The 24,560-nt window shown below is 41.2% G+C and overlaps 2 protein-coding genes across 10 annotated transcripts in view; one reads left to right on the top strand and one right to left on the bottom strand.

The window, feature by feature from the left end:
• The window catches only part of SDCCAG8 (SHH signaling and ciliogenesis regulator SDCCAG8), a 106,319-nt gene extending 91,515 nt beyond the window's left edge, over positions 1 to 14,804 (top strand). For 5 of the 7 annotated variants that reach the window (XM_063151932.1, XM_063151937.1, XM_063151934.1 and 2 more), the window contains 3 exons: positions 8,265 to 8,391; positions 10,449 to 10,531; positions 14,463 to 14,603. In XM_063151932.1, the coding sequence (XP_063008002.1) occupies positions 8,265 to 8,391; positions 10,449 to 10,499 (178 nt within the window). In that variant the 3' untranslated portion in view covers positions 10,500 to 10,531; positions 14,463 to 14,603. Of the gene's footprint in view, positions 1 to 8,264; positions 8,392 to 10,448; positions 10,532 to 11,477; positions 11,509 to 14,462 lie in introns of all 7 variants that reach the window. The other 2 variants (XR_010027132.1, XM_063151933.1) reach the window with 2 other exon arrangements.
• Positions 13,783 to 24,560, bottom strand: part of AKT3 (AKT serine/threonine kinase 3) — a 152,444-nt gene continuing 141,666 nt past the window's right edge. For all 3 annotated transcript variants that reach the window (XM_063151941.1, XM_063151939.1, XM_063151940.1), the window contains exons 13-14: positions 23,114 to 23,216; positions 13,783 to 21,129 (exon numbers count right to left, since the gene is read on the bottom strand). In XM_063151941.1, coding sequence (XP_063008011.1) covers positions 21,044 to 21,129; positions 23,114 to 23,216 — 189 coding nt within the window. In that variant the 3' untranslated portion in view covers positions 13,783 to 21,043. The remainder of the gene's footprint in view (positions 21,130 to 23,113; positions 23,217 to 24,560) is intronic.

Genomic DNA, 24,560 nt, shown 5'->3' with positions numbered 1-24,560 from the left:
CTGCTTACCACTGAAAGATGAGAACGTGGGGAAGTAGTATGAGAAGAGTATAATTTGCCTAAAAAAACTAAGCAAGACCTTTTGCTGTAATCCAAGGGGAAAAATATTCTTCTCATATAGTTACATTGAATATGTGTCAAGAAAGCTATTAACATTTATTTCAATTTGTAGCAAAGAAAAAGCTGATAGTTTTGCTAGAATTTTTCACTATAATTAAAATGTGGTGCCAACAGAAGAGTCTGTGCATGCACATGTGGATAGGAGGAATCTTTCTGCTGGAAGGTGCTGGTGTTCTTACCAAGCTGGGATGTCTGTGCAGGGTCCAGCAACCACTGACCGATGTGCTGAACTGTGACATGGGAGAGCCAGGCTGGAGCCACCTTAGTGCTTGTTTTGTGTGGTATTGCTGACAGCCCTGTGCTGCTATTGCAGGGGCTCTGGAGCTGCTATTCTCATCCACAAGCTAAGCTGCTCTCACCAGAAAGGCATTATTGACCCTTTGCACTGGCTGTGGTCTGGGTGTGTTGATACTCATCTCCAAACTGCCTGGTTGCAGTTGTATTCTTTATTGTGGAGGCGTTAATGGTTTTCCTGAAGATAACTGTACTGATATTTGCCTCTAAAACAACAATAAAATTCCCTTATTTCATAGCAATGAATAAGTTCACCTTGCAGTAAATTAAAGCACAGTTGGACTAATGCACATATAAATTACAAAATAGTCAGTCTCTTACAGAGAGTGTAATACTGTCTATAATGTACTAATGCATTTTTAAGATGTATTTTCTGTGAAATGCTTCCCTTCAGTGTTGCTAAGCAATTGCAGGTTTCACTAACTTCATGTGCAGTTTTAAAATATAGTCCAAAACAAAACACCAAGTGGACTCTCTGCTCACAAGAGCTGAGCTTCGTGAAGGTGGGCTGATAATACTGCTCAGATTCTCCAGCTCTTCTAATTTTTCTAAATAAACCTGTGGTTTCTCAGGATGAAACTGCTTTCCTCTCAGCCCCTTGCAATGCAAAATTACCTTACCATTTTCCCTATCTTTAGTCTCCTGTGTTACACCCGCCATGGTGTTTCTTTGATGCTGTGACTCCCTTCAGTCTCAGCAGAGCTGGTTTATGGCTGCACTGGGGAACGTGGGGAGATGGGGCTGGCCCCAGGTGTACAGCCTTGCTCCAAAGTGCTGTGTTGCGTGCCAGCAGCAGCTCCCTGTCAGGTGGGAGCTTGCTTGGCCAGCCAGCGCAAACAGAGGCCAAACCCTCCTCAGGTCCCTTGGGTGTATCCATGCAGATCTTGAGCACTGATCTTTCTTGCCTCTCACGCACACCCTAGGCTCCTCTGCCCGCCTTGACCTCCTTCCCAGCCATTCCTTAGATCTTTATGCCCCTTTTTTCCCTTTTGTTTCCTAGAGTAAGTTTGAAAAGTAGAGCTGTAATAGAAGGGGAGTAGGCCGAGCTTGGACTAAGTTCTCAAATGGAAGCAATCTGGTCTGTGTGGATGGAGAGCAACGAGCTCTTGTGGTTAAGACATCTATCTGAATGTGCTGCACAGAAAAAATTATCTGTCACCAATATAAGTCATATTCCTCCTTTTCTGTGTCACAAGCATAAAACTAACTCTGTACAAATCCTACAACTATCATTAGTTTGACTGTGATTTATGTGAACCATAATAACCCTCTGTGAAGCTGGAAAAACAAGCAAACGTGTGTTGCCTGCCAGAGCTTAAAGGCAAAATCATTTGTTTGAAATGAACTGGAAGGAGGAGCACCTCTAGAGTGGAAAATAAGGATAATGGGGGTAAAGCAACAAAACTAACAAGCAAAACCTCCATAGATATTTAACAATTTGTGTTTGATATTTTTAGAGTTTATTTTTGTAGTAGTCAAAATATGCACTACAGCAGCCTTGGGGTTGTGCTGTAGAACAGTTTTGAAGGACTGTGATATGTAATCCTTAAACTTGGAAAGACTCCCTTACAGATAACCAAATGAGAAGGACTGTAGCCAGCACTATTGGCCTCTCATCTGCAAGGTCACTAGCGAGAAACATTTTACCTTTCCAACGCAGGCACTGATAGCTAGAGAGATAAGCTTTCTGCTGGTACCTCAGTGCCTGCAGCCCTTGCTTGTTGCAGCCAGGGTCTGGGCTGGGTGAGGACAGCAGGGCCGAACCCAGAGCTGTTCTGTGCGCCTGCAATTGCGACTGTCAGAACAACTGAAGCAGTTGTAGCTCAGCTGCACTGCCCTTTGTAGCGATAGGGTTTTTTTTTTTTTAATTAAGACAATATCTGACAAAGTGAATTAACAGAAGCTGATGCTTTTAGCAGGTTTTTTGCTTCAAATGCCTGATGTCAGCTTGGGCCACATGTACATTCTGCACATGCCATGGGATAGAAAAAGTGAAGACTTGTTTTTCAATTCTCTGCTGCCTGCCCAGACACCACATGTACTGTCTGTTACATGTCGCTTCTGATGAGGTTCATGCTGGGAATTTCTTTTTAAAGGCAAAGTATTTGTGAAGGAAAGAGTTCAGATTGGGCATTAAAAATTCTCAGTGTCTACAGCTTGAATACAGTGATTGCTTTATGTGGACGCTAGCTAGCAGTTTGTACAGGTTCAGTTTGTCTGGTAATAAACAAAATGGGAGGAATTGGAATAAGGAGTAGGGGAAATCAAGCGCATGTTTATAAAAAGTACAGAAATTGTTGTAACTAGTGACGCAAGCACAGGAAAATTATTTCAGTAGTACAAATACATATCTTATAAACATGAGGAGACCACTTTTGAAACTTTAGTGGGGTATGTGTCTCCTACCATTATGACTGAGAAATTGTGCAAAATCTGTTCTGTCTGGCACATAACAAAATCAGAGAGGTGAACATCTTTAAAAAAACAAAAAACAAAAAAAGAAGGAGAGTCTGACAATACAATTCAATATATTTCTGTAACGTTATCTGCTTTGAGCCCTGCTTCTCTCTTTTTTTTTCTACAGTATTTTTCAGCATTCTAAATTACTAGCCTAGATGATCTAGAGAATTGTTTTACTTCATACTTGTCAACTAAAAGCATAAAATAGTAACCCAAACTATTTCTTCTCTAGAGCAGACCTGATCCAGAGTTCATATTCTTATCAAAGGTCTTACTATTTGTATTCCTTTAAAGGAGGAAAAGCCTCATCTTCAGCCAGGGGATTCGGACACAAATAGACATTAGTGAAGCTTTCACCCATATCTTTTCCAGCCTGCTGTACACTCTCTTTCATTTCTTCCTTCCTGTCAAAACCCAGTAGGGCCAAAAGTGGTCATCACAGTGGCCAAGCCCAGCTGCTACACCCCCCTACTGAAGAGCAGGCTGATAATGTTCTCTTCAGCATGTTAGACATGAGCTATTAGAAGCCCAGGAATAGATCCAGGCTCAGGTTTCCTACATGATCTATTTGTTTAACCTGGTGGGCCAGCTGTGGAAGTGAGGACATATTCTAATACTCAGTGGTGACATCTGAAACAAAGGGGAAGCTCCTATGTAAACTTTTAATTAAACCCTATTTGCAGGTGTTGTTGTGGCATGCAAATATTGTTATCTTATTAGAAATTATATACTATAGATACTTTAAAAGTATGTGGAAAAATTGAGAGTGTCTTTAGTAAAAGAGAATTTAAATGTTACCCAACAGATATAAAATGAAGAAAAAAATGAGTGATACAAAGCCACCTGGGTCAAGGGGTTCATGGTAAAATGTGGACATTTGCTCCTTAGGTGTCCAGTTCCAAACTGTGCAAAGGATATTAACTTCTAGTTACCATCTGTTAACATCAGTTGGATGAGTTTGTTCTGCCTGTAGCATGGGCAAGTGCTTATCTTACTAACCTAGAAGTGGTGTAGATCTGCTCTGCCTGAGCAAATGACAGTCTTGTCCTTTTTGTGGCAACAGAAGTATGATAGGGGTTCCAGAGGGTGGGAAATTCCATGGAAACTTTTTTAATATGCCCTGAACTGTCTGTCTGTGTCATGTTAGAAGTCAGGACTTCCACTGTGACAGAAAGGAGGAGGCTTATTTACCACCTTTAGTTCCTACTCACTGTTACAGGGTGGCTTCTTGGTCTGTGTGTTTTTCCCCTTATGCTTTTTTTTATCTTTTACTAACATGAAAAAGGTGCATCAAGTGTTTTGATTTTGAAGCCAGGTGGGAGAATGCAGTTCAATTAAAGGATAGGTTGTCTCTGTAGATATTCCTATTTAAATTTTGGGAGCATGTGGAGGCTTCTCTGAGATGCTCATCACTTAAGGTTGTTTCAAGGCACTGATCTATGGGTCAAGATCTTAAGTAAACAGTAATTTAGGACACTAGTGAAACATCAGGGTTTAATTTACTATTTGTCTGCCTTTCTAAATACATAGACTAATTTTTTTACCTCAAAATTTACTGTGTGATTTTATCAGTGCTATAAACCACAGTGAAGTTTCTCATGTGAGTAATAATTTCATTGTTGGTTTCAACATCCTAGCTGTTCACAGAGCTGATTCAAGATACAAAGAGGTAGTGAACATAAATTTTTCTGCCTTAATGAAAATAACAACATCACATCTGCTATGAAAAGGGAAGGCAGAAAGGTAGCAGAGTTGAGGTAGAAAGAAAGCAGAGGAGATCTGTCCTACCATGCCCATGAAGGGGGTGGGGAGTGACAGCAGTTGGGGCAGTTGTGACTGCAGAAACAAGCTCAGTGTGAGCACCAGCCATACACCTTAACTCTTTGATGGCAGCAAGTCTGGCACCAGGATCATCATATAGGCAAAGCAGGCCTGATCACTGACTTGCATTCAGCAGGAGATGACCTCAGGTAATGCCTGATCTATCTGTGTCAGGAACTAAGTGTGATCATAGTGATCACCCTTCAGCTGCATCTCTGCAGCATGGCAGAGGTCTCCAGCATGGTCTTTGGTTTTCCCACTCAGAACCAGGAACCACCCCTGATCCTCAGGCAAATGAGCAATGCAGGAGCAACCTTAGAAACTCATAGTTTGACACTCTTGGCCTGACAGGACAAATGCATTTTAAGGGCAGTTTGCTGCACAATGACGTGTGCTGGTTGTGCTGGGCTTTGGTCACTCTGGGGGACAGCAGGAGCCAGGCCTAGCACCCCTCACCCACAGAGATGTGGCCCCCCTGTGTGGCTGATGCCCCAGCCCTTGCCCTGGGGTGCCTGAGGGTCGCAGCACCCACTGCTGGGGTGACGGGCTGGCCTGTGTTACCATGGCAACTGGCAGATGGGGGGCTTCAGCAGGGGCAGCGGGGAGGCAGCCGCGGCAGCGCGCTGGCCGAGCTGCTCAACAACAGCCCTTTCAGCACTGACAGCTCCGCTCTGGCTGGCCAGAAGTAGTTATCAGATTACTTGTATTAAAACCTAATTAAGATGTGTGCCAGTAAGTGCAGCATGATTATTGGATTTGGTGATTTAGCTGCTGCAGGTTGCTGCAATCCAATCACGCCATTTCAGCAAATCCAGCTCTGTGGAGTAAAGTGAAAACGTTTTACATCAGTAACCTGACTATGCTGAAAGAGTAAATAACCTTTTAATGCCTCTACTATGTCAAGGACTGACTGATACACACTGCAGGGTGAATGGGTACTGCCCACAGATCATTGCATATTAATTTCCTTCAAATCAACATTAAAACCCAGAGGAGGGCTGACAGGTTATGTCAGCTTTTACCTTCATTGTGGTTTGCCTGTGGATTAATGGGTCTGAGTCTCCCAGGGCAGGGAGCTTGCAACCTGAGTCCTGCGGGTGCTCCTGCTTTAGCTATGTGTTGTTATAGAAAAGAAAGCAGCTTTTGTTTTTATCTGTAGGCCACACATAAGGGGAAGTGTAACATGGTGGGTGCTAGTACAACTTTGGAGTGTTGGATGAAACAGAAGATTATTCTGCAGGTGGAATTCACCTTGATGCCAAAGCTGTCCTTTGTGTTTGATGTTTCACCCCATTTCTGCAGGGTCTTGCAGTGATTGTCTAGCCATACCTGTCAAAGCATAACAAAACCCTATCTATCACTTCTCCCTTCTTTTCTGGACAGCCTGGGGTATAGCCTAGTCTCAGATGCAAATTTCACTGCCATGTGAAGTCTTCTGCATGTTGTAATTGCACAAAAAAAGCAGGGTAGTTTGGAGCCATTCTAACATAAAGCTGCCTATGAGTTCCAGGTACTGAGAATCAGAGCAAAACATTTACCTTGAAGCTTTCACTGCAGCTTATGATGCCTCGATTGTGTTCTCTTTCTGTGGAACCACTCATCTCATGGAACTGTCTCCTGCCTCCATATAGAAATTGGGATTGGTTTGAAGGGGTTAATGGGAAATTATGTGAAGGATATTGTTATTACTACTGACTGGGAGCTTTCTCCTTAGTGCCAGGCTGTCCTGTGGATAGTTCAAACATGGTACCATGGTTCACAAGCTACATTTTCACCTTGTGCCTTGAAGTAATGTGACAGAGCATGGTGTCAGTCCCTGTCCTCCAACATGGCCAGGCCAAGGGGGAGCAGCTGCATGCCATCCCAGCTGGACAGATCTTGACACTTTGGTGGAAAAATGATCTCATTTAGGCAGGAGGGGCACAGTGGTCACTCAGATGCTCAGGACACAGTACATTTGCCTGGTAGGTGCTGTTGCCAAAGTGAACGTGGCGACCGTGCAACCTCCCTCACTTGTATTAGCAAAATGTGCAGAAGGTTCTGTCACCCAGTTGTAAAAATGATGGCAGGCATCGATGTGCAGTTGTAACATATGGGAAGTACAGTGAATGTGGGTGGAGCTGTTCATTTCTCATCTTGAATCATTTACGAGATCAGCAGGCAGGCCAGATACAATGCATATGGGAATGTGTGGCTGTGCTGCACATGTCACACGTAATAGCAGATACTGTGAGAGGGCCCAGAGCCTGTCCTCAGGAGCTAAACGCAGCAGAGCAGGCTGGGAGTCCCAGTGTGTGGACCAAGGGCCAGCTTGGCAGCAGTTTTGGGAGAGCAGACTGGCAGACAGAATTTGGGAATTCACAGATCCAGATCTGCATTGACTAGAACTGCACCCTTTTCATCCATTGTGGCCCAGAGTTGTAGATCAGTATGTTATTAAACCTGTAGTCAAGCACTGGAGATACAGATGATAAGGTTGTGGCCTGCTGGTCAAACCCAGCTCACTGCCTGTGTCATCTTCTCCCTCTGCTCAAGGAGACAATCTAAATGTAACAATGGGTGGTGAAGTTACAAGCAGAAAAGTGTAATTGATTATTTCCATAATTAAAGACTTTTCCATTCACAGCAGTTTATTTGAAAGGACATAGAGCTTCACAATAGAGCACACTAGGCCTTGCGTCCAATAATATTTTTGAAATTTGCATGGGCTACCTGTGATTATCTACTAAAAAAATATTGTTCTAATGTAAAATTCACATTAGTTGGAAATTGCTTCTGACTGGATGCCAGGAGTAATAAACAGTCACTGGAGAAATAACAAGTGATACCTGCTTTTGTGATTAAAGAAATAAATGTGCAGTTGACCTGTCTTACAGCACTGTTGTCCCAACTCAGGCACATATTCTTCCAGTGTAAGCAGAAATCCTCTGCATGTTTCTTCTGATACCTGCCAGCTTTTCCCCTCTGTTTTGCAGCCCCTGATGAGGAGGGACTTTGGAATGATGGGCTCTTTACATCTTTCCCCAGGAATCCCTGTTAGACTGTTAAAGGATCTATGCTGACATGCTTAATTAACACTAAGCTTACTTGAAATAAGTGCTATGTTCTGTAATGAGTTTTGGACATTGACCAGCTTGCAAAGAGCAGTGGACAGAAAACAGAAGTTTTTGTCACTTCGGGTCCAGTTTGTCAGGGAGTTTGGGTATTTGGTTTTATCATCTGGGCTACTGCGTATGTTTCAAGAAGACATTTACTGAAGCAGATATAGAGTGTGCAGCTTGCTTAGCTACAGGTGTTGGGATACACTCCTGCAATCTTTACTGATATCACAGCAAAGCAAATTTGCTGTCATGTCCTCATAAAGCTTCTAAATTAAAAGTGCAGACCTTTAAAGTGCTAATTTAAGGTGTGAAAATACATTTAAAGCCCATCCTAGGAGCAATACTTTAGTCTCAGCCCAACCACCAGCCTGAACGCTGGGTGCTGCCACCACCAGTGCAAAGATCAAAGCTTTTTCTGTGAACTCCAACTTCAGATGCTGTGCAACCCTTTTATCTATTTCTTTTCCAGGTTACAGCAGCTTGACAAGCACTGCCAGGCCACTGCCCAGCAGTTAGTGGAGTTGCTCAACAAACAGAATCAGCTCTTCAAAGAGAAGCACCTGCTTACAGAAGAGGTGCAGTTTCTGAGAACACAGGTACTGTGCCAAAAGAAAAGAAAGTCTAAGGGGAACATTCTGCAGCTTTAGCAGAGAAATCTGCCAGCAGTCTGATTTCAACTGCTGGATTTTGTTGCTGTTGTTCTTTTAAATACAGCATTACCTTATAAAAAATAAAATAAAAATTCACACAATTGGAAAGGTAGCTGACTCTCACTTAAATCAAAACTAAATGAAAAAAAGTGTTTTGAAGTGACAATAAAAAAGCAGAAGTTACTCTCAATGACAGTTCTTAACTTCTTAACTGAAGATTTTTGTGTTGCTTTTTCAGAGAAAAGGGAAATTTGTTCTTTAACATCATTAATGTTTAAATAGTTACTTGACATTGATAATTGCTTAGAGGTTTTACTGCCATTTGTCAGACTAAAGTCCTTCTATCACTTAATGATTTTTTTCTCTTTATTTTTAAAAGTTTTTTTTTTTTTTTTTTGCTGCTCAATGACCTCTCATGGTAAGACTCTTGGGTTTGTCCTGTGCAGAGCCACTAGTTGAGCTTTGATGATCCCAGTGGGTCTCTTTCAACTCAAGATATTCTGTGATTCATGCACCCAGATGTGAGATGGTAAAGGTACAATCAGTCTTGCCTGAGCACTCATCACATCTCTGCTTCTCCAGCAGCTCTGATTGTTGCTTCCTGTGGTCCCTAGGAAGCTGTGGCTTCTTATGGGCTGTCCTGGCTTTTTTTGTTTTGGCCACTGTTCTTTGGCCAGTAAGTGCTTTGGAAATAAGGGAGAAGACTGTGGGGCTGGGTTTTTTCTTTCTTCTTCTTTCACTTTTTTTTCAGAAAAAGGAAGAGAACTAACAAGCACAGAATGAGGTTTTCAGTAAAACTATCAGATAGTCAAACTCAAGGTTGAATTAGTGTATTTACTTAGTTACAAAGCAAATTACAATGCTTTCTAACTTTGAAACTCATGAGTTTGCCCAGGATAGTTGGAGTTTGCTTAACATGGTAACAAAAGACATTCAGTGTAGGAAATTTAGTCTAGCAGCACACCTAACAGTAAACAGAACATGAATGGGCTTAGAACTTTAAAGTACTTAAATCATACTATTTTTGTAGGCTTTTTATCTGTAGAAGTCAGTAAATGTTTAACCTAGGAGAATAAAATCCATACTTTGTTAAGCCCCTAATCATGTCCATGTGTTCGGTTTTACAGGACTTCCTGTTCTAGTAGACAAACTCAGTGGCTTATGGCAGTGTAAGGTTATCAGCATGTAGTAACTACTGGCAAATTTTAGGGCAACCATAGTGTTCTCTCTATAAGAGAGGTTCAGGAGGTGGTTGTTCCCAAAATAAATTAAAATTCCTGCTTTCAGAAAAGCACTCTTGGTAATGTGAACAGCCTTTACATGGTCCACAGGGATTTTGTTATTGATAATCTATTTTATCTGGAAGTGATTGTGTTTTTATGGAGTTGGGCAGAAGTACAAAAATCATACAAAAGAGGAAAAATCATTCAAATACTAAAATTTCTATCAATACTTGACTGGCAAAAGCTGCCTTCTTTATGTTCATTACAAGTTAATTGTGCTCCAGAGGACACTTTTTAAGTTGAGAACACTCAGAAAAGAAGAATGATAGAAAAAACTATTACAGAATGAGCCCTAAAAATCTATGTGCAGATATTTAAAGCAATGGTGGTTCTCTGGGAACTGGAATTCAGCCCAAAAGAGCTGCTTGGAATATCAGACAATTGGTTTAAGGAAACTGAAGAACAGTTCACCATAAATGGAAGCTCTTTGCGGAAAGATTGCCTTTAGTTAGAATAGAAATACTGAAACCAAACAACTGCATAGTTAATGTTGATCAAAGGTTAAAGTGACCTCATATTCCACATTTTACAGTATTGTCCAACAATACAGTAAAATACAGTTTATAATTAACCAAGTTTTTGGAGGGTCTTTTGTGGGGAGGGGAGGTGGAAGCCTCAGCCATTACCTAATCTTTTAAGGATGATGTAAAATACACTAAGCTAAATGTGCTGTTGTATCTTGGAACATGAGCCTGTAGTAACTGCAGTTGCATATTTCAGGGAAAAAAATGGGATGCAGATCTCAAACAGGACACAGATGGAATGAAGTAAAAACCTGGATGAATAAAGAGAAATGAGCAGAAGTAGGTATTTTTTTCTATATCCTATAAATAGAGTGGGGGCGAGAGGAAAGGAGAGCACGACTAAAACTATTTGCAGATGTGAGTTGAATCTGGCAAACACTTAAAGACAAAAGGAAGAAGGAAGTGTTTGAAACATTTTTGGGTTTGAAACTGTTGAAGTTTTTGTGCTTTGATTTTTTCTCTTTAAGCACTTAAAAATTTAAGGACAAGCACTCAATAGCAAGGACAAGTTTACCTAATAGAATTTAATAAAAAAAATCCTAAATATGTAAGTTGAAGCAAAAGGGGGATGTACAACTCTTAGCTAGCTGGGAACTTCTGGAAGATCTCAGATTTAACCCAGGTACTTTTTGTCTGGATAGTCACTAGGTGTTTGTCTTTTGATTGGAATGCTTAGTTTTGTTGCTTCCAGTATTTTCTGTCTGAGGAAGCTTGAATCATCCCTATCTCTTCAGAAAGGCTGCAAATTGTTTTGTAATAAATCATAACAGATAGTGTCACATTGAAAGAAACATTATCTAGGTATTTGTATTTGGAGCAGTGCTGTCATGTTACAGTAGTGCAACATAGCTATAGGTGTTCCTACTGCCTTGTAAGAGTTACTGAACTTCTAAAGTTTAAAGAACTTAAAATTGCATCATTTACTTGAATCTAGCTGACCTACTCAACAAACCTAACAAGCCCTGAGCCTTGATAGGATTTGTTTTCAAAAGTCAGATTACTTCCACTGTAGTTTTTATTTCTAGTATTACATGTTTTTTGTATGGGGGGAAAGACAGCAGAAAGGAAAAAAAAGGTCTTTCAATTCAGCTTTCAATTCTGGTGTGTTGAGAGCATGTTTTTCTTGGAAAACTCATTTGATACTGTAAGGAAAATTCAGGGTTTTAAAGGAAAAAAAAAATAAAAGAAGTACCTGATCCTGCTGTAATGCTGCATTCCTTTACAGGCTACATGAGCATATTCAGGACCTTGTAAAGGTAATCAAATTTTAATTATGGGATTTACACCTCTCATTTTGAAAGTTTTTGTAACACTCAGGTTTGGAATTTCTACCTTTGAAAGTCTCTTGTATAGCGGAATTCACCCTAAGGCAGGAGGATACAGATATTTAATTACCTTCGTACATAGAATACTAAATAAATGTGCACAGAAAGCAAACAAACATCTAAACAGAGATTGCTGGAAACCTCAGCTTCCCCCGCCAGGCATGAGTGTATCTGTGAGAGCTGGGATGCCTCTCTCTTGCAGGATCTGCCTTGGTGTCCATCAGTTTGACAGGAATCAGTATTTGTCCCGGTGGATAATCCCCTCACAGCCCCCGGCTGCCAGAAGGGGTTGCTGGCCAGCTGAGCCAGTGAGAGCACAGACGGGTAGGATTTGGACCTTGAGGATTACTTCCAGCGAGGGCTGTCATCCTGTGCTGCTGCTCTGACTTCCCACGAAGATCTCCTCCTGCAAGCCAGCCTCTCCCTGGCCATGAACCTGCACCCTCCCTGTGCTCTCCGTATGGCTGAGCCACTAAAGCTCTCTCCTCCCTCCTTGCAGATGTCTGTGTCACAGTGAGCGTGTCTGTGAGCTGATCACCCTCCTTCTAAAAGGAAGTTAAAGTACACTCACCCGTGCCTGTGTTCCCATCCTCACCCCAGTCACTCAGCAGGAGGCACTGTCAGAATTACAGCTGGTCTGGAGCAGGGGTTTTCTTTCCTTTCTTGTGTCAGCAGGAATTTTCAGTGAGACCCCAGTGGTTAATGCAGCAGTGTTCCCAAGTGCTCTGTTTGCTTTTTATTTTTTATTATGTATTACAGAAGGGGGAGCCTTATTTCCAGCAAACAGGTAGGTCATCCATCTCTGCTGTCAAAAGCGATTCAAGCTGATCCTTACATGGCTTTCAACCTCAGGAGACCTGAAGATTGCTTTGGTTATTAGGAGAGAGCTTTTGTTTTAGTGTAGTCTTACTGCACAAAGATGGTGTCTCTGCCAGGTGTTTTTAACAAGCAGTGACAGTCCACAGATGGAGTTGGTGGATGTTGTGGGTTTTTTTAAGCAGATGAAAATCTTCACTTCTGCTTGGATGGAGTTTAATGTGAAGTGATGCAAGTTAAACCATGACAGGAAGGGATAAAGATAGACCTCTGTTTGATGTCTGACTGCCCTGACATGAGGCTTCAAGTATTCAGCTCCTCAGTGTTTGTGCATCTGCAGCTGTGGGAGTCCTGTACATCCCATCCCGTTCCTGGCTACTGGACAAAGCTGGGCACCAGCTGAGGAGTTGAGCCTGGCCCTGCTGGGAGTTCCACCTTGGGTTTTACAGCCATGCAATGGAGGATTGAGGCACTGAAGCCACCTGAGTGCTTTCTAATCAAACAGAAAGTCAGTTGTTTTTCCCTCCTCCCATATTGCTGGCAGGAATAAAATAAACCAGTCAGGCATCTGTAGTTCCCCTCCTACAAACCCTTCCAACATGTACATCTAATACCCAACCAGCCCCTTAAAACAGATGCCACTGAGCTAAGGAGGGAGTGTCCAGAGGAACCTGGGCACTGTGTGCTGCAATGTTCTGTGCACTGAAAAACCAAAATATTCTAGGGAGGAGGAGAAACTAAGACCCTGGAAAGGCCCTTACCCTGACTGTCCAGTAACTAACTCGTTTACCAATTACCTGAATGTGACAGTTGTGCCCATTTTGTTAGAGAACAGCACGCCTTAAATGACAGCTTTAGTACTTGGGCCCTGGGTCAGTGGGGTACAGAGACTCTGACAGGATTGGTGCTTGCTTTGTGAAGAGGTTCAGGCCAGGCTGGAGTCAGATTTGCCCACTTCAACAATCAGGCTGAGGTTCTGCATCTCACAAAGCATTAGCACTGGGAAATTGTGGTGTGGAAGGACAGTCACAGCAGAAATGTCCAGGAATTCAACTTCTTCAGGAGTTGAGGTTTTGGGATCCTTTTAAGCTTCTGCCCATACTCCAATGCTGAGGGTCACTGCAGCACAGAGTATGTTTCCTCTGGTTGTCACTACCCAGGCACTTGGGTAGTGGAATGGAATTTAAGCCCTAAGGCTTTGCATTGCCACAGTTCCTTGCACTGGTGGCAAACACAACTGTAGCAGTTGATGTTGGTTCATGCATTTTGGGGGAAAAAACCACCATGTTACTGTTTTTCATTCTTTAATGAACTGCAGCTTCATGAATTTTCTTTAATTCAGCCTAACCAACCAAGGGGGAAAGGAAAAAAAAACAAAACCCTTCAGTCTTCTAATGCAAAACCAGCCAAAGTAGAAAGTTTATTTTTATTTCTGAGGTCATGTACATCTCTTAAATTCAATTTTTAGTACTGCAGTGGCTTAATTCGAGGTAGCTCCCCCAGCTCCAATAGTTTGATGTCTTGCTCAATTCAGTCTTTAAGTGCTACCGAGGAAGCACAAACAACAGCTATGCAAGAGCTTCAAAACTGCAAATTAGTCTTCCCACCAGAGGTTTCCTACTGACACCAAGGCAACAGTTTCCTGTTTTGCTACAGCTGCCCACCCCAGACACACGCTGAACACTGCACAGTAAACACCCTCTGGCAAAACCCTGCCATCTTCTTCTTGGAAGGGAGAAGGGACAGGATCTTAGACGTGCCCCAAAACAAGAGCTCACTTATTTACTGCTAAACAGGAGCCATGTCAAAAGCTCATGGAGATCCTGTTTTTCAGAAATCAGATATCTCTTATTCTTGCTACCTGTAAGACTTCTGAGCTTAGAAAGAGGTGAGGACAGCAGGCCCACAGGAAGTGCAGGCTTTGAAACTGTACTTGTTTACTCTGCCTTACTGCAGTCTTAACCAGTTTTTATTTCTCTTCTAAGAACTTGTCTGCAGGCTGACGTGACACAAATGAGAAACACAGGCCCTGCCATACAGACTACCCACCTCTGCCTTTTATCTTTCAGGTCTGCTCTGCACCTGGCTGAAACGTGTCTGAGGCTCACCCAAAGACACCTCTGCAGAAAACAGGCACACTTGCTAGCTAATTTCAGCTGGTTTCTATTTGGTTTTAACTACAGAATCACAAATATTTTGAAGCCTTACCAGCCTACCAAACTTTCTAGGACGACAGCTGAGACTTTCCAGAAAAGACTAGGCTTGCAAGCCAGTTTTAACAGCTATTACGTAGTGTGGATGTCAATAATTTGTACAATGTTTATAAAATGTTTTTATCTATTTTCATAATTGAACATACATGTCTATATTATTTACAGACTGAAATACCAATAAACCTAATAGGTTCTCTAGGTTCCTTGTTCTGTCCTTCTGAATTCAAGGGAAAGCATGTGCAGGGGGAGGAGGGAGAAGGGGGCTGTTTGCAAGTGCTGCACATGTACACTGCCCTCCTTTTTACAAACTCAGTACCAGAATATACCTGGGAACTTTATTCAACAGGATATTTGTCACTTTCATATAAAAAGTGAGAGCCCCAACAAGTATTTACTAATCAGAAAAGCGTGAGAAGATTGAGAAATATTCCATCTAATGTGAAGGAATTTCCATGGGACAGGTTCCCCTTTAAAACATTCACTGAGCAAGGCCTTTAAGAGAAAAGAGCCCTTGATTATTACAGAGGAGCCATTACAAGAGGTGATGAGCTCCACACTGAAGTGGTGAAACTGGACTTTTGCATCAGCACATAGTCAGGGCACCAGCTGAACTTGGCTTCAAATTATTGAACTGAGAACACTTGGAGGGTACAGGTGGAGGGCATTTTTTTCTGGTTAACTGTGCACTCATGTTTTTCAAGGTTACTTTTCAAATACCCAACTGTTTTAGAAAGAATTTATCTGAGTATTTTGCTATCTAGTGTAGGATAAGCTACACACACAAGAGAAAAGTTTCTACATCTATTGTTTTCAATGTAGTTGGTAAAGGGGGTGAAAAAAGCGCAAAGAACAGTTCCCCAGCAATAAAGCTACTTCAGCCAGCATGAACATGGAAAACATAACAAAAATAAGAGTAACAACACATGCAATAAATTACCATTGGGTGTGGAACACAATCCTCCCTTCCCTTATATTTTAAGAATTATTAGTGGTACAGCCCTAACATCAAAGTGTTTTTTCCTCCCTATTTCAATTTCCTGCCATATAAAACTGCCAAACACATCTGATCGCCTCCCTGAACAGCTTCACAGATACGACACTGAGCATGCTGAGAAAGGCCCCAGGTCTATAGGGAGAAGAAAGGCTGCTGAAGGAAAGCCCTCTCTAGTCAAACTCAAGATTTTTCACAGTAGTCAGGCTGACAGCTTTTTACGTGTCACTATTTTATAGATGGTTACACAGTTAAGAATATACATTTATAAATGTAGGAAATGCAAACTTTATTTTTTATTATTCCACAGCATAAACCTGTGTTTAAATAGGAGACAGCGCCTATAGGCTACGTGTGCAAAGGAACTCGGGCACCTATTCCTGACACTTAGGCTTCACTGAGACCCTGGAGCACATCGGGACCCTCAACCTTTCTGGACTTGCCTCACCTACCAGGTGGCGTCTGGTGGCCACATGCAGGGCCCCACTGCCAGCCACCCACGTGCATGTACGAGTCTGGTTTCAACAAAGGGTCCTGGGCTGCCAGTATATATAGCTCAAAGTGGGTTTTTCATACTCATCCCAGGCATAGGTGCAACTATTGTGTTGCTGGGAGTCTGCAAGGGATAACTTCCCCTGCAGCAGTTACTCTACTTTGTAGCAATTAGTAAGTCATTACAGCACCAGGCCTACCTGTCTCATATCCCTCCCCACCTTCCCCTGCATCTACTTAAGCACTAAATGCTTGGTTTTACAAATTTTACAAGTATCAGACCCGATGATCAAATCCAGGTCAGCACAGAGAGTGTGATTCCACAACACGGGATGCAGCCTGACCAGATAGTCCTGTCACTGCTGCAGTTTTGTCCTGGTCACTGACATCCTGATGCCACTGAACTAATGGATGGCTGTCTCCCTGAAGCTCTTTCCTGTTATAAGGTGGGGGAGGAGAAAAAAAGGAGGGAAAAAAGAAAGGAAAAAACCTGAGACCTGGATGAAGCACCTCTATTCCTGAGAAGCATTCACGTCAGAGAACAGAAAACCCGGATGACCCACTGCTTTAGAGACACTCAGCCCTCCAGACTGGCTGCTTCAAACAGCCCTGGACCAGCCCGAGGGCTTCAAAGAGTCCCATTCTGCAGTGCCCTGCAAATCCCACCGTCCCTTTCTTCCATCTCCTTGCCCAAACATTGTCTAGCTGTGGGATGTGAGGCCAAGAATTTCATCAGCTGAAAATCACTAAATGGTGGATGTTCTGATAGGAGCATATCTTCAAAAGTATAACCCAAAATTATAAGTGGCATACATCTCACAGAGTTAACAGGAACCACCTGTATGGAAACAGCCTCGGTCCAAAGCACAGATACATTTTGCTTAGTCATAAAAACTTTTTTTTGACAATACTGTAACTTAATCATTTACAAGCTGAAACTGTTCACCCAGTATCTGAAATATGTCACAGCGAGTTACAGTTATCACTAGGACTTCACAGCAAATAAAACTTGTAACTAAACATGCACAGATCATTATATATACAGTGATAAAAAAATAATGATGTACATTTTCTTGTAAGAAGAAATTAAGTAAATTCTTTGTGCATTTCAGGATTGAAACATCTAACCTATATAAAATTACTTTAAAATATGAAGTAAATATTTAACCCAAAACTTGAGAAATCTTTTGTAATCTGCAATATAGCCTTCTCATTTCCATTTTTCTTTCTCTGACACAGGACAACTTAAGAATTTAATCCTCTAAGATATTTAATAGTAATGTGCAGGTATAAAAAAATACGTCCTCTGTGGCAAGCTTGAACATATATATATATATATATTTACAATCCTCCAGAACAAATTAGCATTAAAAAACACAGAAGTAGCAGATTGACATAGTGCTTTATTTAAGCTGTCTGTACGAAGGAAAATAATGTGCATCCCTATCATATACGTGTAAAAATACTAAGGATGTACAGTGTACAAAAACAGTTTCTTGTAGTTATTTCACATCCTTGTGGGTCATATACTTAAGGAAATAAACAGTTTAAGTATGACCAACAGTAATACGGTTTCTTGGGTTCGTAGTCGTGTCTGCTTGATATCCTTAACCATATGACTAGATCTTGCATGGATCTAATGAAAGAACTAGCAAGGTCAAGAAATGTCACAAACTCTAAAGCTACAGGGAGGTAATTCAATTACCAATTTAGAGGTTTTTATTTAAATAAATACTTTACATTTCATGCTTGCCTGTAATGCACTACCAGGAGCAAGATAAGGAAATTCTACTGTAGACAGTACAAACAGTAGCAGCAAAGTGTGTACATTGAGGTGTAATATATAGACCCTGCAGTTAGTAAGGAAAGACCTTACTTTTGTACTCTAGGAGAAGCACATGGCCCCTGCAAGAACAGTCAGCTTTAAGAAGCCGGAAGTAAAGATGGAAAAAAAAGGTGAAACAATACTGGAATAAATGTTCTTTAAGCAACAGGAATGTACTGGAAGATGGATTAGTGTGGAAAGCGAAGCTGTGTGCAAAACTGCCAAAATCCAAACAGAATTGACCTATTTCCTCCGAGATGGCTGCAGTACGAGAGGGCATACTGTATGTCATGGAAGTCAGTACAAGCTGGAGTCAAGGTCTGAAATGTACTGTGCTCAAAAGGCTCACCAAGACAACCAGCCACCATCTCCTGTCCAAATTCAAACACAACCGCAGACAGCAAAAGAAGAGCTTCTAAAGTTTCCCTCAGCACTGCTTGTCCATTTCTCTGTCATCTGTTTCTAACACTGGTAAGACAGAATCCCCTGGGCCTGGGCAGCACAAGGTGGCTGCCGACTCTGCACCATAAACTGGATCACTGACATTTCAGAAGGCAGACACTGCAATGCAAAGTGATGTCTGAAAAGGTTTACAAATAGTTCACTGCCAGGCCCCTCCTGCAAACCACACACTACCTGGCTACGCAATGGAGAGCAAAGCACAGGGCATCAGTGCCACGAGGAGCTGCTGGCCAGTGCCACAGCCAGTTGGCCACTGGCTGGAGGGGCCCTGTGCCAAGAAACTTATTGCTATGACAAGCTGAAAACATAGGGGAGAAAACACAGGCATGTAACACAGATTTTGAATCACCATAGTTTCAGTCTGAGTACAAGACCTTTGCAGAGAACTAATTAATGCCCTTCTGTTAAGTACTTGGTTATTTCAGTCACTCGCTCACTGTGGCAGTGTAGACACCTCTACACCACCAGACCTGCAGTGCATTTGCTGCTCTCCTCTCCCTCCGCACAGGGACAACATCTACACGTCTTTAGTGTTACAGGGTGACATAATGAAATCCTATGCAGTTAGAGTATACATCATGATATATTTCTATCTGATTATCCATCCATTACTAAAGATAAAACACTAAACATGAAAAATTGTCTTAATTACTCTGCGTCTTTAGCTGCCTTGCTAAAATGCCCATCTACCCCTTGACCATCCCAGCACATGCACTGCCAGCAGTGGGCTTCATGCTTGGGCACTCAACTTTCCACATCAAGAGGCTAAGGCATCTGTGTAGGAGCATCTCTCAGACTCATCTACTCACTCACACAACGCAACCAGGAATACTCTGCAATATCACAGTCTTTGTGGGAGCTAACAAGAGCTGAACGCAGAGACACTTCCAATGATAATCCCACGGAGTCGGGGGTTCCCGATGTCGCCTGCAAGGCTGCGCACGCTCTGCTGCTGCGCCGCGTCACGCCCCAGCTCCTAGCACCAAAGGGTTTATTATTAAGATTATCATTGCTGAAGATCAAAGCTAAAGTTTATGCACATGGTCTGTTAGATACAGATCTTCGGAAATGGAAAGACATTTCCCTACCAGTGGAGCGTTTGCTGTGACGTTTGAAATTCAGTCAATCAGGTACCACGGTTAAACATAACCTCCTGGGTTTTAGGACTCATTTGGTTGAGGGCAAATCTTCCTTGAGAACGGCTGATCCCAGAAATTTACTATTTTAATTGTTAAAATAAAGTGCTTTTCTTGTAATCACTGTGGTCTTGTTGTTCAAATGCAATTCCTTCATATAGAACAGACATTTTCTCTTGTGCTGCCAGGCTCTTGCATTATGTTTATCCTAAATGGAGCACAAGATGTAGCTTTTTTGTCTGTTCACTTTTAACCCTTTGGCACATGAGGTTGGAAATCCTCACCTCCACTGCCAAACTGTTAAAAGACAGTATTTCATTCACAAAAATCTGGTTCTAAGCAGTATGTACAATTTCAGAGCCTTGTTAAAATTTCCACATGGGAGAAAAGTGCATTATTCCCTTCAGCTTGTACAGTCCTTCCATATATTACAAAATTAACTGCTATTAGCCTGTTCTAAGATGTAGCAGCATTTGCAAACATGACATATACAAACCTTATCTCTAAAAATAAATACTACCGCAGTATAACCAAAAAAAATAAAAAAAAAAAAATCAGAGTTAAACACCTGGAGAGGAAGCTAATTCACAAACTCAAAAACAAGTAAGGCAAACACCTGTTTACCTTGGTGCACACATTTTGGTGAAAAGCAATACCATTATGCCTGTCTACATTCTTCAGCCATCAGAGGTGATGCATATCATGAAAGAGAAAAGCATGAAAAAGATGTTATCTGGTGCAAATTATAAAACCCCTTGAACAACTTCAACTGCTGCTTTTATGCCTTCATTTCTTGCATGTATAATGTTCGATTCTCCATGATTGCACATGAACCTGGAAGTTCTAAGTGGCAGGCTGGGTGAGCCCAGCCCTTCTGCTTCTTCTGTAGTATCCAACAGTAATTAAAAAATAATATATATATATATATTTATATATATCAACAATTTAAGTCCTTCTCTCAAACATTTCCCAAACAAATTCCAGCCAGATGTTAATGACAGAGACCTGCTTCAAGTAATGATATGCCTAACAGAAACTTTGCATATGTACATCACCACCTCTACGTTTCCTCATTCTAACCAGCACAAACAGATGCAAGAAAATGTTATCGCCTGGTCTGTTTAGACTAATTACAATTTTGATTCATCTTCTGGAAGAAAATAAGCTGGACCGACACGGCTTTTGTTTAGCCTCCACTGTGAGGAAAAATAGATGACTACTTGTTCACAAAGTGTACAGTGCTGAAGTCAAGTCATTTACCTTCAAAGAAACTGTTAGTAACTTCTTGATGTTGCTATTATACTGAGACTGTGGGCAGCAGCAACAGCAGGAGAGCGGAGTAGAGAGAATCTCATATGTCATGCAAAACCAGAACGGATTTTAGGTAGGTTTGGGAAAGAAACTTGTTCAATTTGGAATGGTCTCTGAAAGTGCCCCTGCTATCTTAGTAGTATCTAGTACTGGTGGTGATGTTCAGGAATCATTTTCACTGATAAACCTAAGATGACAGTGAAGCAGCAGAACAAAAGAGTTACTCTCGTCCACTTGCAGAGTAGGAAAATTGGGGGAAATGCGGCCGCCTCTCATTGTCCATGCAGTCCATACCATCCTCGTCATCTGTGTTAAGGAAGAAGTTCAAAACATCAGTACATTTGCAATAAAATTTTATTATTCACCTGATATGCAGTAGATCTTTCAGGGTTCAATGCTTAGGTTAAAGGCTCAAGTTAAAGCAAGACTTCAGTTAAGCTTGTAAGTTTACGTTCACACAGCAGGGCGATTCTCACTGAAAGGACAGCATGCCCAGAAGTCACCACTTATTTCAGGTTGATTGTTTGGTTCATTTTATTCTGACTATCACCTGAGAACTTCAACCACAACTACAATCCCATGTAGGCTAATCCCAACATGCCAGCACATCCAGCCTCTGGCAGTGCAGAAGCCATGTGCCAATTGAGTCAGCCAGTTTCCATCATTTCTTGAGCTGAGCTCAGGAAATTATAGTCTTACTGTAGATATACTTAAATATTCCTCAATTTCAAAGGTAGTTGAATGGAAAAACAGCTACAAAATGAACAATTCACACAGGTTCTATGTGTTTCAGTTATTACCTATTATTTTTAGTAAACTATTTATTTTTACAGTATTTACTGGGATCAGAAGAAATACAGAATAAGCCAAATTCATAAATATTTTTATTTACATAATTCCTCCAGTGCCAATGGAAAGCAGGCACCAGATGTTACCTAACTCTGAGAATCTGGATGTACATTCTCACATGGCTTTTTAACAGTGCTTATTCTAAAGACTCCTGCTGAGACTGTTATTCTAACAATGTATTTATATGCAGCCTTTCAGAATTTTGTGTCCTTTGCATTTTCATATATTCTACACATAAAAGTTAGAGTTAATCCTGGTCTAATATTGAATCACTGGAACCCAAATTAATCCAAACATTCGTAAAATTTGTTCAAGTTACAAAGATGAACAAATTCTTATCAAGATAGACAGGAGAAGAAAATGTTCTTTTTTCACAGCAGAAAGATTTAAAATCACTTAAATTATGGACTGTGAGCAACATGGTTTAGTGGAAAGTGCCCCTGCCCAAGGCAGGAGGATTGGAACCAGATGAACTTTAAGATCCCTTCCAACTCAAACCACTCTATGTTTCTGTGATTGTGTTCAGACACTAAAATGCAAAATCAAAAAAATACTCTAGATCTATATATGAACAGAAAGCTGCAGTAACCTGGGAGTTCTAAAACATCAGAAAATGAGATTGCTTTATGAAAGGTTAAGCAACCATAATTAAGCCTTTACTTTTGTGATCCTCCTTTCTCAGCCTCCAATATAAAGAAACAAACAAAACCAGCAAATATCCCCATTTAGAAAGAAAATCCTTTAAGAACTCAGGAGAAAGCTGTTACTTAGTAAATATCTGTAAAGCCCTGGCTAGGCTGATCAGATCATGATTCTTGTGTGTAATGCAACATGACAAAAACACAAACCATTGTGAAATCATATTCCCTCCAATAAAGAAATTTTGCAAGGTCCAGTGCCATGGTTACATCCACATTAACACCTTCTTTAAGAGCTCTGTTGAAGCAGGAGACTTGACAGGATATTTAATTTTCACGTAATTGATTTTTTCAAATCATAGTCCTCAACGTTTTTCAAAATAAGACACCAGCACTGTCCACATGCTTAAAGAAGGGTCCATGTTCCAACTACTTTGCTGAACTGGGACCTTGACTGCCAGCCAGTAACCACTTGAAGCTGGTGTCTTCTTTTATTTAAAAACAAACAAACGAAACCCCAAATCAATAAACAAATGAAAAAATCTCCAAACAATCAACACAAGAATGCCCACACCAAAAATATCCCCAAAACCCAACTCAGGATGATCTAATATTCTAAGCTTTGTAATTATTGCATCTTCAAAATAAAGTTGTCATTGAGAGTTACTCTCACACACTTCCGTATGAAGACTTTTATTAATAACACTGAGAACAGCTCTTCTATTCAAACAGAAAAAACCTTACACACTGCTTTATTAGAAACATTATTGTTACATCATGCTTATGCATTTTTTCTGACTTACATTTTTCAGGCGGTGTTATTGTAATAGTCTGAGCTGTAAATTCTTCATCAAAATACCTGGTGTCTGTCTCAGATGTCACTTGAGGTTTAAAAGGAGGTACAAGCTGAAAGGCACCAAGAAAAAATACAAAATTACTAAATCTCAAAGCAGCCAAATTACTATCAGGAAAAACAAGTAAGTTCTTTTTCTCTACACCCCAAATCAAACAAATAGGTCTGTGGAGAGGCAGCTGAGTCTCTAACTTCCAGTAAGAGATAAAGCCCATTTGAGTCAATCTCAAAAATACCAGTTCAGGATCCAATCAATGGCACAAGAAAGCTAAATTCCAAGTATCACTCTCACATGACTTGCAGATAAATTGAGCTGCATAAAGATAATTACCTAGAAACTCTTCAGGCCAATTTAATTACCCACATAGCTGTCGGGCAAAGGCATCTCAAGATACTTCACCACAACTGGGTGGTGAAGAAGAAAAAGGCTACACAGAGAGCATAATAAGCATGGTTTGGGGGTTTTATTTTCAGTGGGAAGGCCTTCATCTGAGCTTATCATTGAAAGATATTACATGATATGAAAATAAAGTTTACATTTGCAAAAAGGCCAGATCAGGCTTAAGGGAGTTGCTGTATCTAAACCTGCCTACTGCTTTCACAGCACAGTGTGGGATTTCCCAACAGCAAATCACTGGCAGCCACCCTCAGCCTGCAGGCAGGGCTCCCTTGCCCCTCTTTTGACCCTGCTTCACTATCCACCTTCTCTACCAAAAGAACTGCTGATCAACTTTTACTGGAAGGCACACTGAGGATGGAATAACAGTCCAAAAACAGTATAGCAGTTTTGTATGTATGACACTGCAAATTGCATGTGCGTGTGTGATGTGACAATGTTCTTGTTTGTACCTAGGAGCCCTTTGGTGCTATCTTCTCATATGCCCTGAGAATGAGTGTAATTGATTTTCCTTTCAATACAACAGGTTATATCCTGGCTCACTGATATTATCACCTTGCACGGGGTTTTCACCAGTTTCACGTTCTCTCTCCCCTCAGCTCCAGAACACTAACACCAAACAATTTACTTGGTCATTTGCCCCACAGCAAAGGAGGAGCTGCTGCTAACTCCCTCCCTCCTTTTCCCAAGTTCTATGCTCTAGAAGCGCAGAGGATCTGTACATACTGAGACTGATTTTATCTGATCCAGATCTTCAGTAACAGTGCAAGCAATTATTAAACAAAATCAAATCTGTCACTTCATATACTTAACAGAGTACAATAAATCTGATTGATACTTTTACAAAACTAAACTCAGCTTTCCCTTACATTGTTCTGTATGGAAAACATACAACAGCAGAGAGGTATTTTGAAGTAAAAGTTCAGGTCATTGCAGAATAAATCCTTAAGGAGCTAACATATATGAGCACAAAATGAGAAGATTTTTCCAGGTATAAATC

This window comes from Melospiza melodia, chromosome 3 (genome assembly GCF_035770615.1).
Source record: "Melospiza melodia melodia isolate bMelMel2 chromosome 3, bMelMel2.pri, whole genome shotgun sequence".
NCBI lineage: Eukaryota > Metazoa > Chordata > Aves > Passeriformes > Passerellidae > Melospiza > Melospiza melodia.
The sequence above is the reverse complement of the archived record's forward strand: the minus strand, read 5'-3'. Positions and strand labels throughout refer to the sequence as shown.